The sequence below is a fragment of the Hippoglossus stenolepis genome, chromosome 4, assembly GCF_022539355.2.
Source record: "Hippoglossus stenolepis isolate QCI-W04-F060 chromosome 4, HSTE1.2, whole genome shotgun sequence".
NCBI lineage: Eukaryota > Metazoa > Chordata > Actinopteri > Pleuronectiformes > Pleuronectidae > Hippoglossus > Hippoglossus stenolepis.
The window spans coordinates 364022-386066 of NC_061486.1; the positions used below are offsets into that span (position 1 = coordinate 364022).

The window sequence follows — 22045 nt, forward strand, 5'->3', positions numbered from 1 at the left end:
TTCAAAATATGAGACATGAGAAGAAATGTTAAAAAATGTAATTCCTTCACTCACACACACACACACACACACACACACACACACACACACACACACACACACACACACACACACACACACACACACACACACGTAATAAACATGCTAACTACCAGTTATACATCACCGAGTCTAACTGCTTCTTCCTTTAATTTGCAGTCGTTTGATTGTGTTAGAAACTGTTGAATGGTTCACACACTGACATGGTGACATTACTGTGGCATCAGAGGCTCATTGCAGTTCCATAGCTGACCACTGTGTCTTCTTCTGCCCACATGAATACTTAACATTCAGTGTAGAAGAAATCAAGACCATCGGTCTTTCGCAATAAAAAAAACGTGTAACTGTCAGAGACTCAGGACTAAAGACGTTGTAACAGTGTGTGTGACAATTTGTCATCAGTCTCAAATGCACCCCCAGCAAATTTAATACTTTGCAGGAAATGTATGGACAATTTAAAAGCTTAATTTCTTTGATTTCACTCTAAGAGGAGCCTCGGGAACCCTAGAGTGTGAGAGTGATCACTGTATAAACTTGTGACCGAGTCTAAAAATAGAAACCAGACCTCTAACAAGAGTCTGTCTGTTTATCTGAGGGTTGAGTTGTTATCAGATCACTGCTCACCGAGTCACATAATGTTTTATGCTTTTTTTCCTGCATCATTCACTATAGGAGTTAACAAATTCCTTTAATCTTGTCTTTGATTTTACGGATTGTTTTAACTTTTCTTCTATTTGGTATATTGGCGGGTGGCAACCAACGTCAAGGTACATTACTGCCATCTGCTTCTTCTTTGCCTCCACACACACACACACACACACACACACACACACACACACACACACACACACACACACACACACACACACACACACACACACACACACACACACACACACACACACACACACACACACACACACAGGTGTGATGACGTGCTTTAGTTCAGAAAGTTTTTCCATGTCCTGTTTTAGAAACAACTCTTTGTCCAGCTCCAACATTTACTCAAATATTAAACTCATGGAGCTGAACTGACAAATCACAGACAAAGTCAGAGATGATCCAGGTTTCAGGTGGTTCATTAGTGTTAGCAGTAAGAATATGAAGATATGGAGGGAACTGCCATGGACATAGATTGGCATTTGTTGTGTTCCTGCTGTGCTCCATGTTCCTAACATGTTCCTGACATGTTCTGCAGGTTCTCTATGTGAGAACAAATGTCTGAGTCAGTGTCTCTGGACATTTTCTGGATCTTCTCCTGCAGCCTCCAGGTAAAATGTCTGTAACATGTCAGAGTGAGTCCATGTGAGGAAACAGCAGGACAATGTGTGGAAGCTTCCCAGAGAGCGAGTGGACGTGTTGATGAGGTTTCTAACACGTGACGGACGTGAAACTGGAAGAACACAAACATCTCAGGATGAAGAAGAGGAGCCGTACACGTAGAAGACGAAGACGTCAACTTGGAAACACGAGGAGATTCCAGAGCTTTTGGTGATGAGGGCCGACGCCGGTGTGGATGAGCTGTAAACAACAACACTGATCTTTCCACAGCAGAGTTTATACGTCATGTCCGGCCTCCTGCTGCTCTACAGGCTCCGCCCCTGCTGCTCTACAGGCTCCGCCCCTCGCCTGGATGTTCCCACATGTTCCTGTTGGTGTGAACGAGTCGGACCGACAACCTGCTGCTGCTGCTTCACAAACACCAACTACACAACATGTCCAGAAACAACCTGCTGCTTCACAAACACTGACTACACAACATGTCAGGACGATATTTTACAGCTCACGTCTGAAAACATTTAACCAGACACTGACACACCTTCATGTTCATAAGGTCACATGATCTGCTCTTTATTAATTTCAGCTTTGAACAGGTGATGCATACATCTGTACCAGTGTGTGTGTCAGGAGCAGAGTGAAGGGACATCATACTGTGTCCATCACACACACACACACACACACGGTGTGGGCGGAGCCGCCTCCTTACTTCATCACGTCAACAAAACAAAGACAGGTGTGTGTTAACCTGTTAAACTCATCTGACGTCACACAGAACCGGTCCGGACTCTTCCGGTCTGCGCGGTGCGACAGAATCGAACCCTCTCCTGAACAGAGGCTAGCCGCGTGCTAACAGTAGCATGTTTACCTTTATCAGAGCACAACTCACCTGGAGCTGGGTTAGCATGCTAGCTGGCTACACCCACCTCCTCCCGTTACTGAAGCTACAAGTGTAACGACCCAAAACACACGTTCACAAACTCTGACGTCTGAGTATGAAACTAGTTAAAGTTTAAATAAACCGCGCTAACTAGCTGAAGTTAGCTGGTGTTGTTGTGGTTTGTGCTAATCTAAGACCAGACTGAGATTCATCAGATTAACTGATGTTTTAAAGTTTTCACTGTATAGTTTATAACTTTAAAACTTTATAATAACAGTGTGAATCATCAGTGAAACACAGGAGTCAACAAAGGAACTTTTTTTCAGGGGAACAGTATTTATCATGACACCGGCCCTGGCGGCTTCTCCGGACCACTGAAATCTTACTTTGCCCTCAATAAAGTTGCTATAACCCGGCTTTAAGTTTGTGTAAGCAGCCCGTCAGAGACCCAGCGGCTCCCCGTGTCCGCTCCCCGGGCTCTGCGCTCCACTCACCGGCCCTGGTGGTGTCCGTCAGGTCGTGGTTAGCGGCGCTCCGGGGGAACTCCTTCAGCTTCCTGCCGCTGAGGTTCAGACACCCGGTGGCCGAGGCTTCGTCCAGTGCCCGGTCCAGAGATCGGTTCCAGGGCGCCGGCCCCACCGGCCCCAGCCCGTTATTATTCCCAGCTAAAACATTCCTGGCGCCGCCTCCCACCGTGAAGCTGAGTCCGGTGTTGTCCGCAGACCCCAACAACACCGAGGCCGCCATTACACACTCCGGCTGTTAGCTTTCCGTGCTAACGGCTAACTCTCCTCTCCCACCCTAAACACAGCGGAGCATGCGCAGAGCGGAGCGGTGCACAGAGCACGTGACCACTGTGACTACTACTGCTACTGCAAAAAGTACTATTACTACTGCAAGTACTACTGTTACTGTAAACAGTACTATTAGTACTGCAAGTAGTACTGTTACTGTAAACAGTAATATTACTACTGCAAGTATTACTGTTACTGCAAACAGTACCACTTATACTATATACAGTACAACTATTTACAACAGTAATATTGATAGTGATCTGAAACATTAGTTGAGCAATAATCACTCATATATTTATATTTATCACAGTAACGCCCCACGATGAAGACTTGAACTACATGTCCCACAATCCACCGCGCACTTCCCATATTGACGCGTGCACGCCGCGGCTGAGTCCAGGGCCGGGTAACATGGCGACTTACGTGGACATCCTGAAGAGCGAGTTCCCTGAGATCGACGCGGAGCTATTCGATTATATCACAGGTGAGACACCGGGGACAGAGCCGCTGTGTGCGGCTCCAGTGCAGCGACACACGACGGACTTCACTCGGCCTGTTAGCCGGGAACCGCGCCTCTGTAGCCCCAGAGCTAATGAGCTAACACCGTTAGGCTAACCGGAGCCCGAACACCGGGCAGCACGACATGGGCCGGTTAGCTCCACCGAAACCCGGGTTAGTGCGAGACTCAGAGCCGGTGCGAATGGACCAGACACGGAGGACCCGCAGGAAGGAGTGTTAGAGAAAAAGAATCGAGAAGGGTTACAGGGAATAATCCAGAATTATGAGTGTTACAGGGAATAATCCAGAATTATGAGTGTTACAGGGAATAATCAGGAGTGTTACAGGGAATAATCCAGGAGTTTTACAGGGAATAATCCAGGAGTTTTACAGGGAATAATCCAGAATTATGAGTGTTACAGGGAATAATCAGGAGTGTTACAGGGAATAATCCAGAATTATGAGTGTTACAGGGAATAATCCAGGAGTGTTACAGGGAATAATCCAGGAGTGTTACAGGGAATAATCCAGGAGTGTTACAGGGAATAATCCAGGAGTGTTACAGGGAATAATCCAGGAGTGTTACAGGGAATAATCAGGAGTGTTACAGGGAATAATCCAGGAGTGTTACAGGGAATAATCCAGGAGTTTTACAGGGAATAATCCAGAATTATGAGTGTTACAGGGAATAATCCAGGAGTGTTACAGGGAATAATCCAGGAGTTTTACAGGGAATAATCCAGAATTATGAGTGTTACAGGGAATAATCCAGGAGTGTTACAGGGAATAATCCAGGAGTGTTACAGGGAATAATCAGGAGTGTTACAGGGAATAATCCAGGAGTTTTACAGGGAATAATCCAGAATTATGAGTGTTACAGGGAATAATCCAGGAGTGTTACAGGGAATAATCCAGGAGTGTTGCAGGGAATAATCCAGGAGTGTTACAGGGAATAATCAGGAGTGTTACAGGGAATAATCCAGGAGTTTTACAGGGAATAATCCAGAATTATGAGTGTTACAGAGAATAGCACGATATGTGTGTTTTTCAGGCGTCTTGGGCAGTGGCGGTGCTGACTTTGAGGATGGAGAGGAGGTGTACGACGCCATCGGTGGCGTCCTACAGGACGTGTCTGCTGACAGTAAGAACGAGGATGATGTCAGAGACATCTGTCTCCAGATGTTCAACACTCTCAAACTGTAAGAAAGGACAGATGTGTGTTTTCTCTGTGTGGATTCATGTCAGGTGGAAAAACAAAATCCATTGACAGACATTTTAACAAAAAATAATTTTAAAGGAAAAGCATATTATTGTTTTGGATTGTGAGTTAAATAAGGAGCGTTGTAACGTGGTCTGTGTTTCTCAGGAATAATCATCATGGTTCTCAGAGGCAGGTGTTGTTGGACGCTCCTGTTCAGCTCTCTCAGATCTCTTCAGACACTGGTCAGAATCACACCCACAGCTCCATCATCCCTGTGTAACATGAGTGTGAAGTGAAACAGTTTGTCCACGTGTTTGTTTCAGATTCAGCAGCTAAAGATGTTCAGGGGATCTGGATGATGAAACGAGCTCAGAACACAGTGAGTCTTCCTCCTTCACCTGCGTCACCTCGTCCTCTCACCTCTGACTCACCTTCACTTTTAGATTCAAGCAGCAGTTTCACAGAGGAAGTGTCATATTTTTACATCATTATATTGTTATTTATTTGATTTCACGTTTTTTTCATGTTTGAAATATACACGGATGAGATCTAAGAGTAACACATCATGTGATGTCACTATGCTCTGATGTCATCACTTCAAAATTCCTCTCTTCAGACTGTGGACGCAAAGAAACTGGAGAAGGCCGAGGCGAAGCTGAAAGCTAAACACGAGCGCAGGAACGAGAAGGACTCACAGAAACCCTCGAGTCCACTGTCAGTACACACCTGTACACACCTCTTCATCATACCAGCTCACACCTGTTCGTCACACCTGTTCGTCACACCTGTACACACCTCTTCACACCTCTTCATCACACCTGTACATACCTGTTCACACCTCTTCATCATACCAGCTCACACCTGTTCGTCACACCAGCTCACATCTCTTCAACACACCTGTTCACACCTCTTCATCACACCTGTACATACCTGTTCACACCTCTTCATCATACCAGCTCACACCTGTTCGTCACACCAGCTCACATCTCTTCAACACACCTGTTCACACCTCTTCATCACACCTGTACATACCTCTTCACACCTCTTCATCACACCTGTACATACCTGTTCACACCTCTTCATCATACCAGCTCACACCTGTTCGTCACACCAGCTCACACCGGTTCATCACACCTGTTCACACCTCTTCATCACACCTGTACATACCTGTTCACACCTCTTCATCATACCAGCTCACACCTGTTCGTCACACCTGTTCGTCACACCTGTGCCCACCTCTTCATCATACCAGCTCACACCTGTTCATCACACCTCTTCATCACACCTGTACACACCAGTTCACACCTCTTCATCATACCAACTCACACCTTTTAAACACACCTGCTCACACCTCTTCATCACACCTGTACATACCTGTTCACACCTCTTCATCATACCAACTCACACCTCTTCAACACACCTGTTCACACCTCTTCATCACACCAGCTCACACCTCTTCATCACACCAGCTCACACCTCTTCACACCTCATCATCACACCAGCTTATACCTCTTCATCACACCTCTTCACACCTCTTCATCACACCTGTCTTCCTCTGTTGTCCCTTAGAGTCCTGGAGGAGGCGTCAGCCAGTCAGGCCAGCAGTAAGAAGGAAAATCGGGTCGACCAATCAGGAAAGAACCGCAGCTACGACATTCGTATTGAAAACTTTGATGTTGCGTTTGGAGAGAGGTGAGTGAGGGACAGGTATATACTTTATATACTGTAATTAAGTAAATTAATACACCTATATACTTGTTAATAAAACTGAATTGTGTAAATATTTAGTTGTTTGTATAAATTTCATATTTTTGTATAGTTTTATTATATTTTGTGTATATGTACTACTCTGTATGTTTAATATTCTTTGTGTATAATTGTAACTCTAGGTGTCTGCTGCAGGGGGCGGAGCTCTCTCTGTCGTCAGGTCGGCGGTACGGTCTGATCGGTCGTAACGGTCTGGGGAAGACGACGCTGCTGAAGATGTTGGCGAGTCGTAACCTCCGTGTCCCGGCTCACATCTCCATCCTCCATGTGGAACAGGAAGTTGATGGAGATGAGACGGCGGCGCTGCAGAGCGTCCTGCAGAGTGATACGCAGAGAGAGGGGCTGCTGGACGAGGAGAAGAGGCTTAACGCTCGCATCGCCAACGGAACGTAAGAATAATACATCAGTTAGTAATCAATCAATACACAGCTGACAGTGTTGATCGACCAGCGGTGAAACAGCTGCCAAACAGGAAGTAACATTGGCGCTCTGTTCTTGTTTCAGTGCTGATGGGATGGAGAGCGTTCGACTGTCGGAGATCTACGTCAAACTGGAGGAGATCGAAGCCGACAAAGCCCCAGCCAGGTAACTATGGCAACCACTGCAACTAATCACTTACTGTTACAGTAATCAGTTACTGTAACAATTACTGTTACAGTTATCGGCTACCATTATTGTAATCAGTAACTGACAGTAACTGAGCTAAACACTCAACAACATCTCGACTGTTTCCTGTCCTGGCTCCTAAACGGTGGAACGAGCTCCACATGGACATCAGGACAGAAAGTCTCCACATCTTCCTCCAGACTGAAGACACTTCTCTTCAGACTACACCTTGGATAAAAGTTTAAACTAACAATTCAGTAGCACTTACATGTCACTTACTTATAGAACTTTGTAGTTTGTCTTTCTTGAAAAACTTGTACTTTCTTGATTCTTGTTGTTCTGGTTTGTTCCTCATGGTTGATGCACTGATTGTGAGTCGCTTTGGATAAAAGCGTCAGGTCAATGAAATGTAATGTAACTGATTACTGTAACAGTTACTGTGTATGTCGAAGCTGTTTATGTCATGTGATCACAATCTTTGTTCTTTATTGACTTTATTAATCTGTCTCGTCCAATCAGAGCCTCTGTCATCCTGGCTGGTCTCGGGTTCTCTCCCAAAATGCAACAGCAGATGACGAGGTGAGACATCACCTGTCACATGATCATCTCATGGTGACGCAATAAGATGCTCAACAATGTCTCTCTGTCTCTGTCTCTATGTCTCTGTCTGTCCGTCTGTCTCTCTCTGTCTGTCTGTCTCTGTCTCTCCCCCGTCCCTTTCTGTCCCTCAGGGAGTTTTCAGGAGGATGGAGGATGAGGTTGGCGTTGGCCAGAGCTCTGTTTGCTCGGTGAGTTTTGTCATTATATGATTATGATGTTGATGATGTTGTTGATGTTGATGTTGTTGTTGTTGTGTCTTCATCAGGCCGGACCTGCTGCTGCTCGACGGTGAGTCACTGCTCAGTGAGACAACTGTTTACAGGTAGAAGATAGGAGGAGGAGGGAGGAGGAGTGAAGAAGAGGAGAAGGAAGTGAGGAGGACAAGGGAGGAGGAGAAGGAAGTTAGGAGGAGGAGGGAGGAGGAGTGAAGAAGAGGAATGAGGAAGGTTCCAGCTTTAATTTTACTCCCTCACTCAATGTTTCCTTTGAAAATCTTAAATTCATTAATACACATAAAGTTGATTTAGATGAGTTGAGCAGACGATGATGTATAAATTCTGTTTACAGAACATCCACACCAGTGAGGGGGCGGGGCTATGTGCCAGACAGCCAATAGGCAGTCAGTGTAGTCTGTGACAATAGTAATGGCAGTAGTAGTCATTACTTGAAGTAGTACTATGAAAGTACTATGGTGTATTCCTGCTGTGTTTGTTTCAGAGCCGACCAACATGTTGGACGTCAGAGCCATCTTGTGGTTAGAGAACTACCTGCAGGTCAGACTTGTGATTGACTTTCATGTTAGCATTCCTCATTGAAAACAATGGGAGCTGTTAGCCATAAGCTAACAAGTAAGCTATATTAAACCCTGTGCCTCCTCTCTCAGACGTGGCAGTCCACCATCTTGGTCGTCTCCCATGACCGAAACTTTCTGAACGCTGTGGTAACGGACATCGTCCACCTTCACACGCAGAGGCTCGACAGTTACCGCGGCAACTACGAAAACTTTATTAAAACCAAAGAAGACAGACTGAAGAACCAGCAGAGAGAGTACGAGGCCCAGCTGCAGTACAGACAACACATACAGGTACTACACATACAGGTACTACACATACAGGTACTACACATACAGGTACTACACATACAGGTACTACAGACGACACATACAGGTACTGCAGACGACACATACAGGTACTACATATACAGGTACTACACATACAGGTACTACACATACAGGTACTACACATACAGGTACTGCAGACGACACATACAGGTACTGCAGACGACACATACAGGTACTACATATACAGGTACTACAGACGACACATACAGGTACTACACATACAGGTACTACAGACGACACATACAGGTACTGCAGACGACACATACAGGTACTACAGATGACACATACAGGTACTACAGACGACACATACAGGTACTACACATACAGGTACTGCAGACGACACATACAGGTACTACAGACGACACATACAGGTACTACAGACGACACATACAGGTACTACAGACGACACATACAGGTACTGCAGACGACACATACAGGTACTACAGACGACACATACAGGTACTACACATACAGGTACTGCAGACGACACATACAGGTACTACAGATGACACATACAGGTACAGCAGACGACATACAGATACTACAGACGACACATACAGGTACTACACATACAGGTACTGCAGACGACACATACAGGTACTGCAGACAACACATACAGGTACTACAGATGACACATACAGGTACAGCAGACGACATACAGGTACTACACGACTACACATACAGGTACTACATATACAGGTACTGCAGTACGACACATACAGGTACTACAGCACATAGGTACTACACATACAGACGACACATACAGGTACACTGCAGACGACACATACAGGTACTACAGACGACACATACAGGTACTACACATACAGGTACTGCAGACGACACATACAGGTACTACAGACGACACATACAGGTACTACACATACAGGTACTGCAGACGACACATACAGGTACTACAGACGACACATACAGGTACTACAGACGACACATACAGGTACTACACATACAGGTACTGCAGACGACACATACAGGTACTACACATACAGGTACTACAGACGACACATACAGGTACTACACATACAGGTACTACAGACGACACATACAGGTACTACACATACAGGTACTGCAGACGACACATACAGGTACTACAACATACAGGTACTACACATACAGGTACTGCAGACGCACATACAGGTACTACACATACAGGTACTACACATACAGGTACTGCAGACGACACATACAGGTACTGCAGACGACACATACAGGTACTGCAGACGACACATACAGGTACTACACATACAGGTACTACACATACAGGTACTGCAGACGACACATACAGGTTGAACTGGTACGGTCACATGTTTTTGTAGGTCAGTTGTGTGATTGGTGGTTTCAGTCTCATGATGTTTTCCCATAATGCTTTGTGTGTGTGTCAGGTTTTTATTGACAGGTTTCGATATAACGCCAACAGAGCAGCTCAGGTCCAGAGTAAACTCAAACTGCTGGAGAGACTGTGAGTCCTGCTTCTTCTCTTATTCTCTGTGACTCTGTGAGTGAGCGAACACTTCAGGTTTAATCTGGTTTAGTTTAAATACAGTAACATTAGACAGTTAAAAGTTGACATGCAGAAAATAATATGATTACCAACAACATCTCTAGTCTAATAAAAAAGCAACACAATTATCAATACATTATGTGCAGATGCATTCAAATGCAGTGTGTGATTGTGGATTTTAATACTCGTGTATTGATTCCATAGTACTCAATATCTGATCATATCTCCAAAGACAACAATACATAAAGAAGAACATCTATGGAGCAGGGTAGAGTTTGAACTTAGTACGAGTGGAAGCTAGTTACAGCAGCTCCAACCTCTTTTGTGTTTTTGTACTTACGTGTTCACAGTGACACAGGTCTCCATCGACGCTGCATGCATCTTAAAAATAACAACTTGCCCAAACTAAGTTACAATATGATAAATAGGGATAAATTAGACTATAATACAGAAAACGGAACAGTGACCGTGTTGTGTTTCCTCCCTCAGACCGGAGATGAAACCCATTGAAAGAGAAACTGAAGTCACTTTAAGGTACGAACACAAACCTGGTCCTCAGAGGATCAACCACTGGAACTCTTTAATATTTAATATGGCTGGATGAATGATAAATGGATAGATGGGAGAATGGATGATGGGAAATTGATTGATGGATGGATGGATGGATGGATGGATGGATGGATGGATGATGGGTAGAGGCTACAAACTGTCTCCATGCAGCTGATGACGCGTCTCTGATTGGACGGTGATGTTTGATTGACAGCTGGTGTTGTCCTCTCACAGGTTTCCAGATAACTTTGAGAAGTTGTCTCCGCCCATCCTGCAGCTGGACGAGGTGGAGTTTTTCTACACTCCAGATCAGCGACTCTTCTCTGGACTCAACCTGTCGGCCGACCTCGAGTCTCGAATCTGCATCGTACGTGTCATCGTTAAAAAAACCACCAATCAGAGACGGATCTGATGGATCCGGAGGGATCACATGATTTAACTTCTACTGAATCATAACGTCAACATGTGGAGTAAAACTGATCAATATTCAGTATCAGGAGAGTGTTGGTGTGAATTGATCTGTTGTTTCATGACAGGTCGGAGAAAATGGCGCCGGTAAAACCACCGTCCTCAAACTGCTGATGGGCGAGTTGACGCCTGTCAATGGAATGAGACAAGCTCACAGGTGAGACAAGCGACCAATTAAAGCAGGGGAGGAACCCATTTCATCACATGACTCTTTGTATGCAACACGTATATAAACATGTACTGGGACGTTTTCAGGGAACCATTGATTCACTGGGAACATTGATTCTTTGTCAGGAACCTTTCCCGTCTGTTTCTCTGACATTCGGTTTTCGTCCATCCTTCGGTCACATGTTGTGAACACGATGTCTCAAAAACGCTTTGAGGGAATTTCCTTATATTTGACACAAACGTTCCCTTCGACTCAAAGATGAACTAATTAGATTTCAGAGGTCACAGTGACCTCATCTGAGTGAGGAAATACATGCTCTGAGTGGTGGAGACAAACAACCACAGGAAGAAATTCTGATTAAAACCAACTACTTTTCTTGAGTGTTTGTAAAAGGAAGCAGGTTGTGAATGATTCTTTTCAGGGAACTGTTGGTTCATAATTTTTAAGGTCTCGATATGTAAAGAGCGTTGAGCTAATGTATATTATGATTTGGCGTTATTCAAATAAAATTGAATTGACGGAACAGTTTTAATGTCGGTGTTCAGTCAGACGATTGCTCCTCTGTGTCATCAGGAGTCTGAAGATCGGTTACTTCAGTCAACATCACGTGGATCAGCTGGACCTGAACGTCTGCTCTGTGGAGCTGCTGCTCAACAAGTTCCCCGGTAACTATGGCAACGATAACCAAAGACAGTAGTCAGTAACTGCACCCACGTGTTATGCTGTGATTGGCTGTCATTTGTGTGTGTCTCAGGTCGGACAGAGGAGGAGTACCGCCACCAGCTGGGAGGATACGGTATCACCGGAGAGCTGTCCACGAGGCCGGTGGCCAGTCTGTCAGGAGGACAGAAGAGCCGGGTCGCCTTCGCGCAGATGACCATGCCATGGTAACAGAAAGCTCAGGGAACAGCTGTTGGTGCCTTTGATGATCATGATGATGGTGGTGATGATGTCATCGTGTCTCTGTCCTTTAGTCCAAACTTCTACGTCCTGGACGAACCGACCAACCACCTGGACATGGAGACGATCGAGGCTCTGGCTAAAGCGCTCAACAAGTATAGAGTGAGTGAGGGAGGGAGGACGGACGCGTGTGTGTGTGTCTCCTGTGCGTTTTCTCAGGTGTGTGATGTCATCTGTTTCAGGGCGGAGTCATCCTGGTGTCACATGACGAGCGTCTGATCCGGTTGGTTTGTAAGGAGCTGTGGGTGTGTGAAGGCGGGAAAGTTCGACGCATCGACGGCGGCTTCGACGAGTACAGAGACATCCTGCACGAGCAGTTCAGGAAGGAGGGTTACCTGTGAGGCTCCGCCCACTGCGGAATGACCACCAGTAACATAAACCCTGCCCCCTCCATAATAACACATGTCACAGCAGCCAATCAGCAGCCAGGGCAGGCCGGAGGATGTTTCCTTCTCTGAACTGTCTCACTGCCTCAGGTGATGTGAGCTGATTGGTTGTCTTTCTTCACCTGGTGAGGTCACAGCGGACTTGTCGTGTTTTGTATGGACTCAGCAGAGGTTTGAGATTTTATCTGTTTTAAAGGACGTGACGTTGAACAAACGTTTACATTCAGAGACAAACAATAAAAACATGAGTCATTTCCTCGTCTTTACTTTTTCTTCAGTCGTGACGTCACTGACGTTTTCATGAGATGTAAACATGACAACACATACACACGTGTGTGTATTTTTATATATATGTGTGTGTGTGTGTTTAAAGTTTTATCAGTCAAACAAATAATTTGGTTTTAGCTTATTCGGGGACAACGACATTAGACTCAGGCCCCGCCCACACGGAGAACTCATCACTGTTGCTATGGTTACACCTGCTTGAGTTCTTCAGCCTCTGAATCAGAGACTTGTGTAAACTGGTCTCGTTTTAGTTTGAAAACTCTGGGTTTGTGTTTTAGTCTGAACAGATACTTTTGAAAATGATGACGCCCACGTTCTCTTCCTGATTGGTTCTTATCAGTCACATGACTCGACTACCAGCGGCGAATCCAAAGCGTTGCTAACACTTCCTGTCAGTTCCAAGCTCGTCACTAAGCAACCAACTGCAGAGGAGACCATCTACTTCCTGTTCACATCACATGACCCTGCCTGCTTGCTCGTGTGTTCGTGTGAGGCAGAGAAGTTGTCGGCGGAAAACCAGCGACGGCTTGATAAAAGTTTTATTTATGAGGGGTAGAGCGGTCGTCCTCCAACCAGAAGGTCGGCGGTTCAATCACCAGTCTTCCCATCTGCCTGCCGAAGTGTCCTTGGGCAAGATTGAACCCCTAAATGGCCCCTCATAGATGTTGAATGCACTTATTGTAAGTAGCTTTGGATAAAAGCGTTCGCCAAATGACATGTAATTTAATTTATGAAGTGGAAACGACACGTGACACATTACTTAGCTCTGATTGGCTGATGCTCACTGATTGGTCAGGTTGGTCTGGACTTTGAACCACGATGTGAAAACGTGAGATGAACGTGGTCATGTGACTGATGTCAGGATGAACTGATCAGATCTGAGGTCAAAGGTCACTGAGACTGACAACAAACATCTGAGGAAATGACTTTATATCCAAAGGTCAAAGGTCAGAGTGAACATTTGATGACAAACCACAGACTGAGGTCAGAGGTCACATGACCAGTGGTTAGTTGGTGGCGTCTCTACTGCTCTGGTGTCCAGGCTGCTGACGTCTCTTGCTGCGTCTTCCCCCTGAGGTGAGGGAGGACAGCGTCCCTGTAGAACATCTCCAGTCTGGACACCGTCTCCCCCCACAGGTCAGGGTCAAAGGTCACCGGGACGATGGCTGTCTCCTTTGTTGTGAAGACTACGAGATCGGCCCGTCGCAGGCCCGTCACTGCCAGCTGACACTGGATCTGTGTGAAGTAACTGTGAGACGTCTTCAGATGGTAGACTGGAGACTGGGACAGGAGGACAACGAGGGGACTTTAGAGACCAGGGGAAAACAGAGATGAGGAGAGGACGTCAGAGACGAGGAGAGGACATTAGAGATGAGGAGGTCAGAGACGAGGGGAGGACATTAGAGATGAGGAGGACGTTAGAGATGAGGAAAGGACATCAGAGACAATGTTAGAGATGAGGAGAGGACAGAGATGAGGAGGACGTCAAAGATGAGGAGAGGACATTAGAGATGAGGACGTCAGAGACGAAGAGAGGACATTAAAGATGAGGACGTTAGAGACGAGGAGAGGACATTAGAGATGAGGAAAGGACATCAGAGACAATGTTAGAGATGAGGACAGATAAAGGACATGAAACGAGGAAAGGACAGGCGATGGACTAAATCAGTTTAACAGGAAGGAGACAAACTACATTAAAAAAATCCGTACCCCTCCAGCCTCACGTCCGACATCGTCCTGTATTTCCAGACAGAAGCCAGGGTCGTCCCTGCAGGCGTCCTCCACACGTCTCTGTCTGTGTTTGTAGGGGCACTTGACCTCCAGCAGCCATTGGCCAGTCAGGCTGTCCGTCACAATCCCATCAGGACTTGCAGCCAACCACGGCCGCTGGGCGTCGATAAACAGACCGCAGTCCTGAACCGTGACCGGCCGACCTAACGCCGAACTCTTGAGTTTCTGCAGAATGACATCATCACCTTTATCATTGTTACTTAAACTCATCATTTAACGATCTTTACGTGTTTAACGTGTTTTGGTCTTTTGGTCTCGGCTCACTGTGGAACTGTACCTGGTACCTGCCGACGACCTCGGCCTCCATGTTGACCCCCCAGCTCATTGCTCTGGTCTGGACTCTGCGGCCCTCACCTGTCCAATCAGAGTCGTTGATGAAGAAATACTCACTCATCCTGAAACCAGTTTTTAACTCTGACAGAAATATCAAAAGTTGTGTCTGGATCAGTTATTTGCACAAGGTGTAAGAGGGTGTGGTTTACCTGTGATAGCAGTCAGGTAGGAGGTGGGCGGGGTTTTGCTCTTGCCATGAACGAAGCGGCAGTGAGCGACGCTATGAGCCACAGAGGCTGTGATCCGGTTCCTCCTCCAAGAAAACCAGTCCTGGTTGGTCCTCTGTCCACGGGTCAGAACCTCCACCTCCTTCACCCCAGCCCTGTCTACCTGGACCCCCAGACCCAGAGGAACCTGCTCTGGTCTTGGACAGGCTCTGTTGGAGACCTGATCTGCTTTTTGAGAAGGACCTGGATCTAGTTTCTTATTCGGTTTCTGATCGGGGGTCTGAGAACGGGGGTTCCGTCCACCACCAGGATAAGGTCTTGCTGTAGGAACCAGATCAGCCTGGGTGGTGTTGTCCACATGTTGGCTCCCAGTGTGAGTGGGGTGCTCAGCTCCAGGTCTGGTCCTTTGTGTCTGACTGGTTCTGGTGTCAGTTGTTTTAGTGGTTTTGGGCCGTGCTCCATCTCCAGGAGTCTGGATAGATGGATGGTACCTGACCTGAGGCAGGATGGTTTTCTGGGTCCGACCGGTCACAGACACCTGAGCTCCTGTCGACGATTTGTTTGTCTGCATTTTCAAGTCGCCTGCGTCAGAATCAGAATCAGATTTAACGACTGAACTAAAAAAACATCTGAAACGAGTCTGATCATAAAATCACATGAAAAACAAACTGACCGATGATGAAGAAGCGTTTTATTCTGTTAAGGAACAAACATCTGATGAGTCAAGTTTAAAGAGCGGAACAAGGTTCACATGAAAAGTTTGCTCATGTGACAAGTGTCATATGACCTGTGTCATGTGACGTGTTTCATATGACCTGTGTCATGTGACATGTGACATGTTTCATATGACCTGTGTCATGTGACATGTTTCATATGACCTGTTTCATGTGACATGTGACATGTTTCATATGACCTGTGTCATGTGACATGTGACATGTTTCATATGACCTGTGTCATGTGACATGTGACATGTTTCATATGACCTGTGTCATGTGACATGTCATGTTTCATATGACCTGTGTCATGTGACATGTTTCATATGACCTGTTCATGTGCATGTTTCATATCCTGTGTTGACATGTGACATGTTTCATATGACCTGTGTCATGTGACATGTTTCATATGACCTGTGTCATGTGACATGTGACATGTTTCATATGACCTGTGACATGTGACATGTTTGGACCTTTAACGTGTCTGACGCTTCGTTATTTTCACACGTAAAAACACAAACCACAGTTTCTGTAGCGGAGCTTTTATTTTGATGTTGTCGAATGTTCTCGACACGAGGAGGAATCAGGAGAAATATCCGAGTTGTCGTGAACGCAGCTGAAGCGCTTTGTGTCACATTGTAAATCTTCCTCCTGTGAACCTCACTTTTGGTTCCGTCTGAATATTTGAATTGAATTTATAAATGTTAACACCGGATGTTTACATGTCGCGTGTCTCTGATGTAAAACAACAAACAACCACCAGGTGTGTTCGGGTCTTTTGCTGCGTTAGTTCGGGTTAAAGCAGGTCAAATCTGGTTCGTTCCGATTGAACCAGGTTAGATTTAGTTAGTTCGGGTTAAAGTAGGTTAAACATAGTTAGTTGTAGTTAACTGAAGCGAATCTTACCTGGACGTGAAGTCCGGATGAAACCAGAACAGAAAGTGATTCTATTTAAATGGCGGCTGACTCATCGTCTCGTGACGTCCCGTGTCCCGTGTCCGGCTCTGGTCGATCGACTTGTTCGTTTTTAATCAACTTTATGAAACTTCATAATGTTATTGATCCAGTTCGTGTTGGAGATAAACGTTTAAAGTTAATTCAACAAAAAAAGAACCTGAAACATTCGGTGTGGTGATACCGCCCCCTGCTGGCTGATCAGTCACAGACATGTTTAACTTTCAAATAAATAGAATTTAAAACCAATGATTTTTATTCCACGTGTTTTTTTTAATAATTCCCTGTGTATGTAGAAGCCGGTGAACGAGCCCTCGTGCTGTCGGACAGGTGGAGGTGTCATGGCGGTGTCTCAGGTGAGTCCAGGTGTGTTCCTCAGTGATCTGGACTCAGCTCTGAACGTCAGTGTGTTGACCAGCAGGAACATCACGCTCATCGTTAACGCCAGTGGACTGGAGGGTGTGTCCTACCCTCAGCTGGACCTGCAGCTCCTTCACGTCCCCGTCCAGGATCAACCTCATGCCCCCCTGAGCCACTACTTTGAATCTGTGGCTGAACGGATCCGTCAAAACCACACAGGGGCCACGCTGGTCCACTGCACCGCCGGCAGGAGTCGATCCCCCGCCCTGATCATGGCCTACCTGATGAGGTAACACCCCCCGACCTGGAGTCTGAAACCGCCAGGGTCTGTGTGGTCATTTTAGACTTTGATCGGGTTCTGGTCTGTGTTTCAGGTGTGAGGGTCTTAGCCTCCGTCGGGCTCATGAGCAGGTTCTGGATCAGCGGCCCTTCATCAGACCCAACGCTGGATTCTGGCGGCAGCTGATGGACTATGAGCGCACTCTGTTCAGCAGGAACTCGGTGCGGATGGCGCGGACGTCCTGTGGCGTCCTGCCTGAGGCTCTGCAGGACTCTGAGGACAGAGCTGCGTACTGCGTTAACGTCTGAGGAAACGGATCCAGATTCTCCTGAAGGTCCAGAAGTTGTGACACGTCACAGAAAAACAACAAAAACTTAATGAATGTAAAGAAAATTAAAACATGAATCAGTTGATTTGATGAAACGTGACTCTGGATATTTTCTAAATATATTTAAAAAAATCAGCTCTGACAACAAACTTTTAATGTGAATGTTTGAACTGTTTAAAATGTTTTTAACAATTTCAATCATTTCTGACGTCTGATGTGTGACGGACACAAACTGGACGACTCATCAGGTAGAAAAACACAAAACAAAGTTTATTGTTGTAGAAGTAAAGTGAAAACATGGAGAGTGACCGATTATCAATCTGACCAAACACAATCCAAGACGACCTGAGACCAGAGAGCGGTTCAGGTCTCAGTACTGGTTCAGGTCCTGGTCTCAGTACTGGAAGCTCCTCTTGGTCTGGATGTCGTCGAGGATCTGCTGCAGCTCCTCGTCTTCGAAGCGTCCCTCCAGACTGAGAACAGATCAAACTGATTTGATTCACAAAGTTTCAGAAGCAGGTGACTGATGATCAGATGATATTAACACTTTGAGGCTCAGTGTGGTTCTGACCTGGGGATCAGAGCTTTGGCCTCCTCTGCAGCCTCCGGACACAGGTTCGCTAAACTCGACAACTCGAACTTATGAAGTTTCTTCTGCAGGAGGAGACTGAAAGGGGGGTCAGAGCACAAACTCCTGCTTATCGTCCAATCAGGCGAGGGGTCAACAGGTGGAAGCGTACCTGCGCACAGCCGTGATGGTCTCTCTGTTCTTGAAGCGGCTGAACCGAGCCGTGTAGTTCAGAGTCTTCATGAAGACCTCGGACAGTTCCTGTTCGTCCTCCGCGCTCTCGTTCTGCTGCTTCCTGTGTTCCAGCAGCATGTGGACTTCAGAGTTCAGCAGCGTCTCCGCATTCTCAAACTCTGAAACACAAGCACACATCAGCCTGGACCTGGTCTGACATGGACCTGGTCTAATCTGGACCTGGTGTGATGTGGACCTGATCTGATGTGGACCTGGTGTGACGTGGACCTGGTGTGACGTGGACCTGATGTGACATGGACCTGATGTGATGTGGACCTGATGTGAGGACCTGATGTGATGTGGACCTGATGTGGACCTGATGTGACATGGACCTGATGTGATGTGGACCTGATGTGACATGGACCTGATGTGACGTGGACCTGATGTGACGTGGACCTGATGTGACGTGGACCTGGTGTGACGTGGACCTGATGTGACGTGGACCTGATGTGAGGTGGATGTGATGTGGACCTGATGTGATGTGGACCTGATGTGAGGTGGACCTGATGTGATGTGGACCTGGTGTGACGTGGACCTGATGTGAGGTGGACCTGATGTGATGTGGACCTGGTGTGAGGTGGACCTGATGTGGACCTGATGTGACATGGACCTGATGTGATGTGGACCTGATGTGAGGTGGACCTGATGTGATGTGGACCTGATGTGACATGGACCTGATGTGATGTGGACCTGATGTGAGGTGGACCTGATGTGACATGGACCTGATGTGACATGGACCTGATGTGACGTGGACCTGATGTGACGTGGACCTGATGTGACGTGGACCTGATGTGAGGTGGATGTGATGTGGCATGTGATGTGGACCTGATGTGAGGTGGATGATGTGATGTGGACCTGGTGTGTGGACCTGATGTGAGGTGGACCTGATGTGATGTGGACCTGGTGAGGTGGACCTGATGTGGACCTGATGTGATGTGGACCTGGTGTGAGGTGGACCTGGTGTGAGGTGGATGTGATGTGGTGGACCTGATGTGACGTGGACCTGATGTGAGGTGGACCTGATGTGAGTGGACCTGATGTGACGTGGACCTGATGTGAGGTGGACCTGATGTGATGTGGACCTGATGTGAGGTGGACCTGATGTGAGGTGGACCTGATGTGATGTGGATGTGATGTGGACCTGATGTGAGGTGGACCTGATGATGGGATGTGATGTGGACCTGATGAGACCTGATGTGCTGTGGACCTGATGTGAGGTGGACCTGATGTGATGTGGATGTGATGTGGACCTGATGTGACGTGGACCTGATGTGGACCTGATGTGGACCTGATGTGATGTGGACCTGATGTGGACCTGATGTGACGTGGACCTGGTCTGGTTGGATCTTTAGACACTGACCTTTAGGAAACAGCAGCTGTGACGCGTCTTCTTCAACATCACCGACATGAGGAGGAGCAGCGCCTCCCGCCGCCATGACAACACTTCCGCGGGGACCCGCTCCGGGATTCTGGGGGAACCGGAGCAGTTACCGGGGACAGTTACCGGAGCAGTTACCGGGGACAGCTACCGAAGCAGTTACCGGGGACAGCTACCGAAGCAGTTACCGGGGACAGCTACCGGGGACAGTAGCAGGTCGCATGCCTCGGCGCCTTTCAGCCTCTAATACAGAATCACTTCCGGGTCCCATAACACCTACTTCCTGTCTGCCGTTTGAATCTTTCAAAATAAGAGCTGTTACAAGCAGCGCCCCCCGGCGGATAGTAACTGTCAGTGTCAACTGTCGTGACAATAAGTGGATCATGTTTTCTTCATAACAATAACAGACAACAATAATAATGATGTAATAATAATGATGTAATAATAAAGATAATAAGGACATAATTTTGTCATATTTGACAATATTCAATAACAATAATAATACATTTATAATAATTATGACGTCATGATTACATAATAATTATAATAACATTTATGGTCGTTGTTTTGGTTATTTTGGTTCTGACGCCTGGTGGCGCTCGAGAACAGATGGACTCTGGGTCTCAGCGGTAAAAGGGATGCGTTGGCCGGGAATCGAACCCGGGTCAACTGCTTGGAAGGCAGCTATGCTCACCACTATACCACCAACGCTGACGAGTCCCGACTGTCTTCTGAAGAAGTCTTTCTGAACTACTCACGGGCTCCGTCTATTTGCTGGGACTAAATCTGCTGAACAATAATAAACCTGTTCAAGTAAATTGTCGTGTTCTTTTATCCCGAGATATGAGAAGAGCCGGTCTCGGTTTGGTTCAACAAGTATTTATTCAGAAGCAATGAAAAGGTACAGCATAGCTATGTGCACATAGCTATGGGCACTCAATACACAGCCTCGGCTTTCTAGTAGCACGGGGTAGTCAAGAGTCGCCCCGAACGGACGACGGGTACAGTACTTATAATAGTAGGTATAACTTCATTGGTCAATAACGAGGGGGAGTCACCATGGTTCAGACCTTGGCTCTCCCTTGCTGGTGCGCAGGCGTGGTCCCATCCTCTTGGCCCTGGAGTCTGCGAATGATGAGGAGCCGCTCCCAGGTTCGCCCCTCCTGTGACAGTAGCTGGGAAAATCTTCACATTCTGACAGTGTTTGGTTTCATGTTTTACAGACAGGCCTTCAGCTGAAGCCTTGTGGGTCTTCAGTATTTTTGCAGATATGGTGTTGCTGTTCATTGGAGTGAGAAACCTTATTCCTGCGTTATCGGCTGTATGTTCTGTGTGCGTAAGCATGCGCATTTTCTAGACAAAACAACGCCTTTCCTATCTGTCCTTCAGAACCTAGTGGCAGCTGCTTGAATTCTTTCTAAGGGTAGGTCACAGTTTCTTATGAAAACAGTGCATTCATGTATGTGTGATGTTTGAATAAAGCTAATGGAGTTTAGGCTGTAATATAGTAAGTTAGGTATGAGAACAAGTTAAAGTACAGTGTATTGTATGCCACAGATGTACAGTCTCCACAACAGGCATTATCAGACAGGTGCGACAACTGCGATGTGGCCTACACACACACACTAACCAACTTCAAGATTAAAACCAGCCAGCAACGGCTACTAAAAGTCACTATGTGAAGGCCACACATTCTCCCACATATTCAGCCCAAACTGCTTTATTTGCAATCAGTTTCATTGCCATCTTCACAGACACACACACATTAATTCTTTCTGTTAAGGTACAAACATGGTGCGCGTAAAATCGATCCTTTTCGGGGC

At 46.5% G+C, this 22045-nt stretch overlaps 6 protein-coding genes and 1 non-coding gene across 9 annotated transcripts in view; 2 read left to right on the forward strand and 5 right to left on the reverse strand.

The window, feature by feature from the left end:
* lrch3 (leucine-rich repeats and calponin homology (CH) domain containing 3) overlaps window positions 1–3018 on the reverse strand; it is an 18659-nt gene extending 15641 nt beyond the window's left edge. Inside the window, exon 1 of the mRNA XM_047339556.1 lies at window positions 2692–3018. Within this exon, the coding sequence (XP_047195512.1) occupies window positions 2692–2944 (253 nt within the window). The 5' untranslated portion in view covers window positions 2945–3018. The remainder of the gene's footprint in view (window positions 1–2691) is intronic.
* The window catches only part of LOC118106630 (collagen alpha-1(I) chain), a 688934-nt gene that overhangs the window by 356244 nt on the left and 310645 nt on the right, over window positions 1–22045 (reverse strand).
* Window positions 3329–13086, forward strand: abcf3 (ATP-binding cassette, sub-family F (GCN20), member 3). Its single transcript, XM_047339538.1, has 21 exons — window positions 3329–3475; window positions 4541–4688; window positions 4856–4932; window positions 5014–5069; window positions 5307–5404; window positions 6260–6382; window positions 6580–6846; window positions 6962–7042; window positions 7583–7642; window positions 7795–7851; window positions 7929–7951; window positions 8381–8436; window positions 8547–8747; window positions 10181–10257; window positions 10789–10833; window positions 11083–11215; window positions 11385–11473; window positions 12059–12150; window positions 12240–12372; window positions 12460–12547; window positions 12628–13086. The coding sequence occupies exons 1-21, from the start codon at window positions 3331–3333 to the stop codon at window positions 12784–12786; spliced, it is 2208 nt and encodes a 735-aa protein (XP_047195494.1). The 5' UTR covers window positions 3329–3330; the 3' UTR covers window positions 12787–13086.
* Window positions 14029–17253, reverse strand: LOC118106001. Of its 3 annotated transcripts, none has more exons than XM_035154113.2 (5): window positions 17027–17253; window positions 15390–15989; window positions 15172–15261; window positions 14827–15092; window positions 14029–14422 (listed from the first exon to the last, which is right to left on the reverse strand). In XM_035154113.2, exons 2-5 carry the CDS (start codon window positions 15976–15978, stop codon window positions 14261–14263), a joined length of 1107 nt encoding a protein of 368 aa, XP_035010004.1. In that variant the 5' UTR covers window positions 15979–15989; window positions 17027–17253; the 3' UTR covers window positions 14029–14260. The 3 variants fall into 3 exon arrangements, with proteins under 3 accessions (XP_035010004.1, XP_035010002.1, XP_035010003.1); XM_035154111.2 differs by having other exon boundaries at window positions 14029–14397; window positions 17027–17252; XM_035154112.2 differs by having other exon boundaries at window positions 14029–14397; window positions 14827–15072; window positions 15185–15261; window positions 17027–17250.
* On the forward strand, window positions 16728–18137 carry LOC118106018 (dual specificity protein phosphatase 14). The gene is made up of 3 exons (XM_035154137.1): window positions 16728–16883; window positions 17371–17723; window positions 17809–18137. The coding sequence occupies exons 2-3, from the start codon at window positions 17416–17418 to the stop codon at window positions 18020–18022; spliced, it is 522 nt and encodes a 173-aa protein (XP_035010028.1). The 5' UTR covers window positions 16728–16883; window positions 17371–17415; the 3' UTR covers window positions 18023–18137.
* polr2d (RNA polymerase II subunit D) lies at window positions 18292–20486 on the reverse strand. The gene is made up of 4 exons (XM_035154138.1): window positions 20205–20486; window positions 18783–18963; window positions 18614–18709; window positions 18292–18515 (listed from the first exon to the last, which is right to left on the reverse strand). The coding sequence occupies exons 1-4, from the start codon at window positions 20278–20280 to the stop codon at window positions 18437–18439; spliced, it is 432 nt and encodes a 143-aa protein (XP_035010029.1). The 5' UTR covers window positions 20281–20486; the 3' UTR covers window positions 18292–18436.
* trnag-ucc lies at window positions 20862–20933 on the reverse strand. Its single transcript has one exon. It is a non-coding gene; the product is annotated as a tRNA-Gly (tRNA).

Coding starts and splice junctions, on each gene's coding strand:
- abcf3 (XM_047339538.1), top strand. CDS start 3,331: ATGTCCCACAATCCACCGCGCACTTCCCATATTGACGCGTGCACGCCG. Junction 8,748..10,180: donor AGTACAGACAACACATACAG/GTACTACACATA, acceptor TGTGTGTGTCAG/GTTTTTATTGACAGGTTTCG. Junction 10,258..10,788: donor CTCAAACTGCTGGAGAGACT/GTGAGTCCTGCT, acceptor TTCCTCCCTCAG/ACCGGAGATGAAACCCATTG.
- polr2d (XM_035154138.1), bottom strand. CDS start 20,280: ATGGCGGCGGGAGGCGCTGCTCCTCCTCATGTCGGTGATGTTGAAGAA. Junction 18,964..20,204: donor ACAGCTGCTGTTTCCTAAAG/GTCAGTGTCTAA, acceptor CTTGTGTTTCAG/AGTTTGAGAATGCGGAGACG. Junction 18,710..18,782: donor ACCATCACGGCTGTGCGCAG/GTACGCTTCCAC, acceptor CCCCCCTTTCAG/TCTCCTCCTGCAGAAGAAAC.
- LOC118106001 (XM_035154111.2), bottom strand. CDS start 15,978: ATGCAGACAAACAAATCGTCGACAGGAGCTCAGGTGTCTGTGACCGGT. Junction 15,262..15,389: donor CTACCTGACTGCTATCACAG/GTAAACCACACC, acceptor CTGATTGGACAG/GTGAGGGCCGCAGAGTCCAG. Junction 15,093..15,171: donor GTACCAGGTACAGTTCCACA/GTGAGCCGAGAC, acceptor ACAATGATAAAG/GTGATGATGTCATTCTGCAG.
- LOC118106018 (XM_035154137.1), top strand. CDS start 17,416: ATGGCGGTGTCTCAGGTGAGTCCAGGTGTGTTCCTCAGTGATCTGGAC. Junction 17,724..17,808: donor ATCATGGCCTACCTGATGAG/GTAACACCCCCC, acceptor TCTGTGTTTCAG/GTGTGAGGGTCTTAGCCTCC.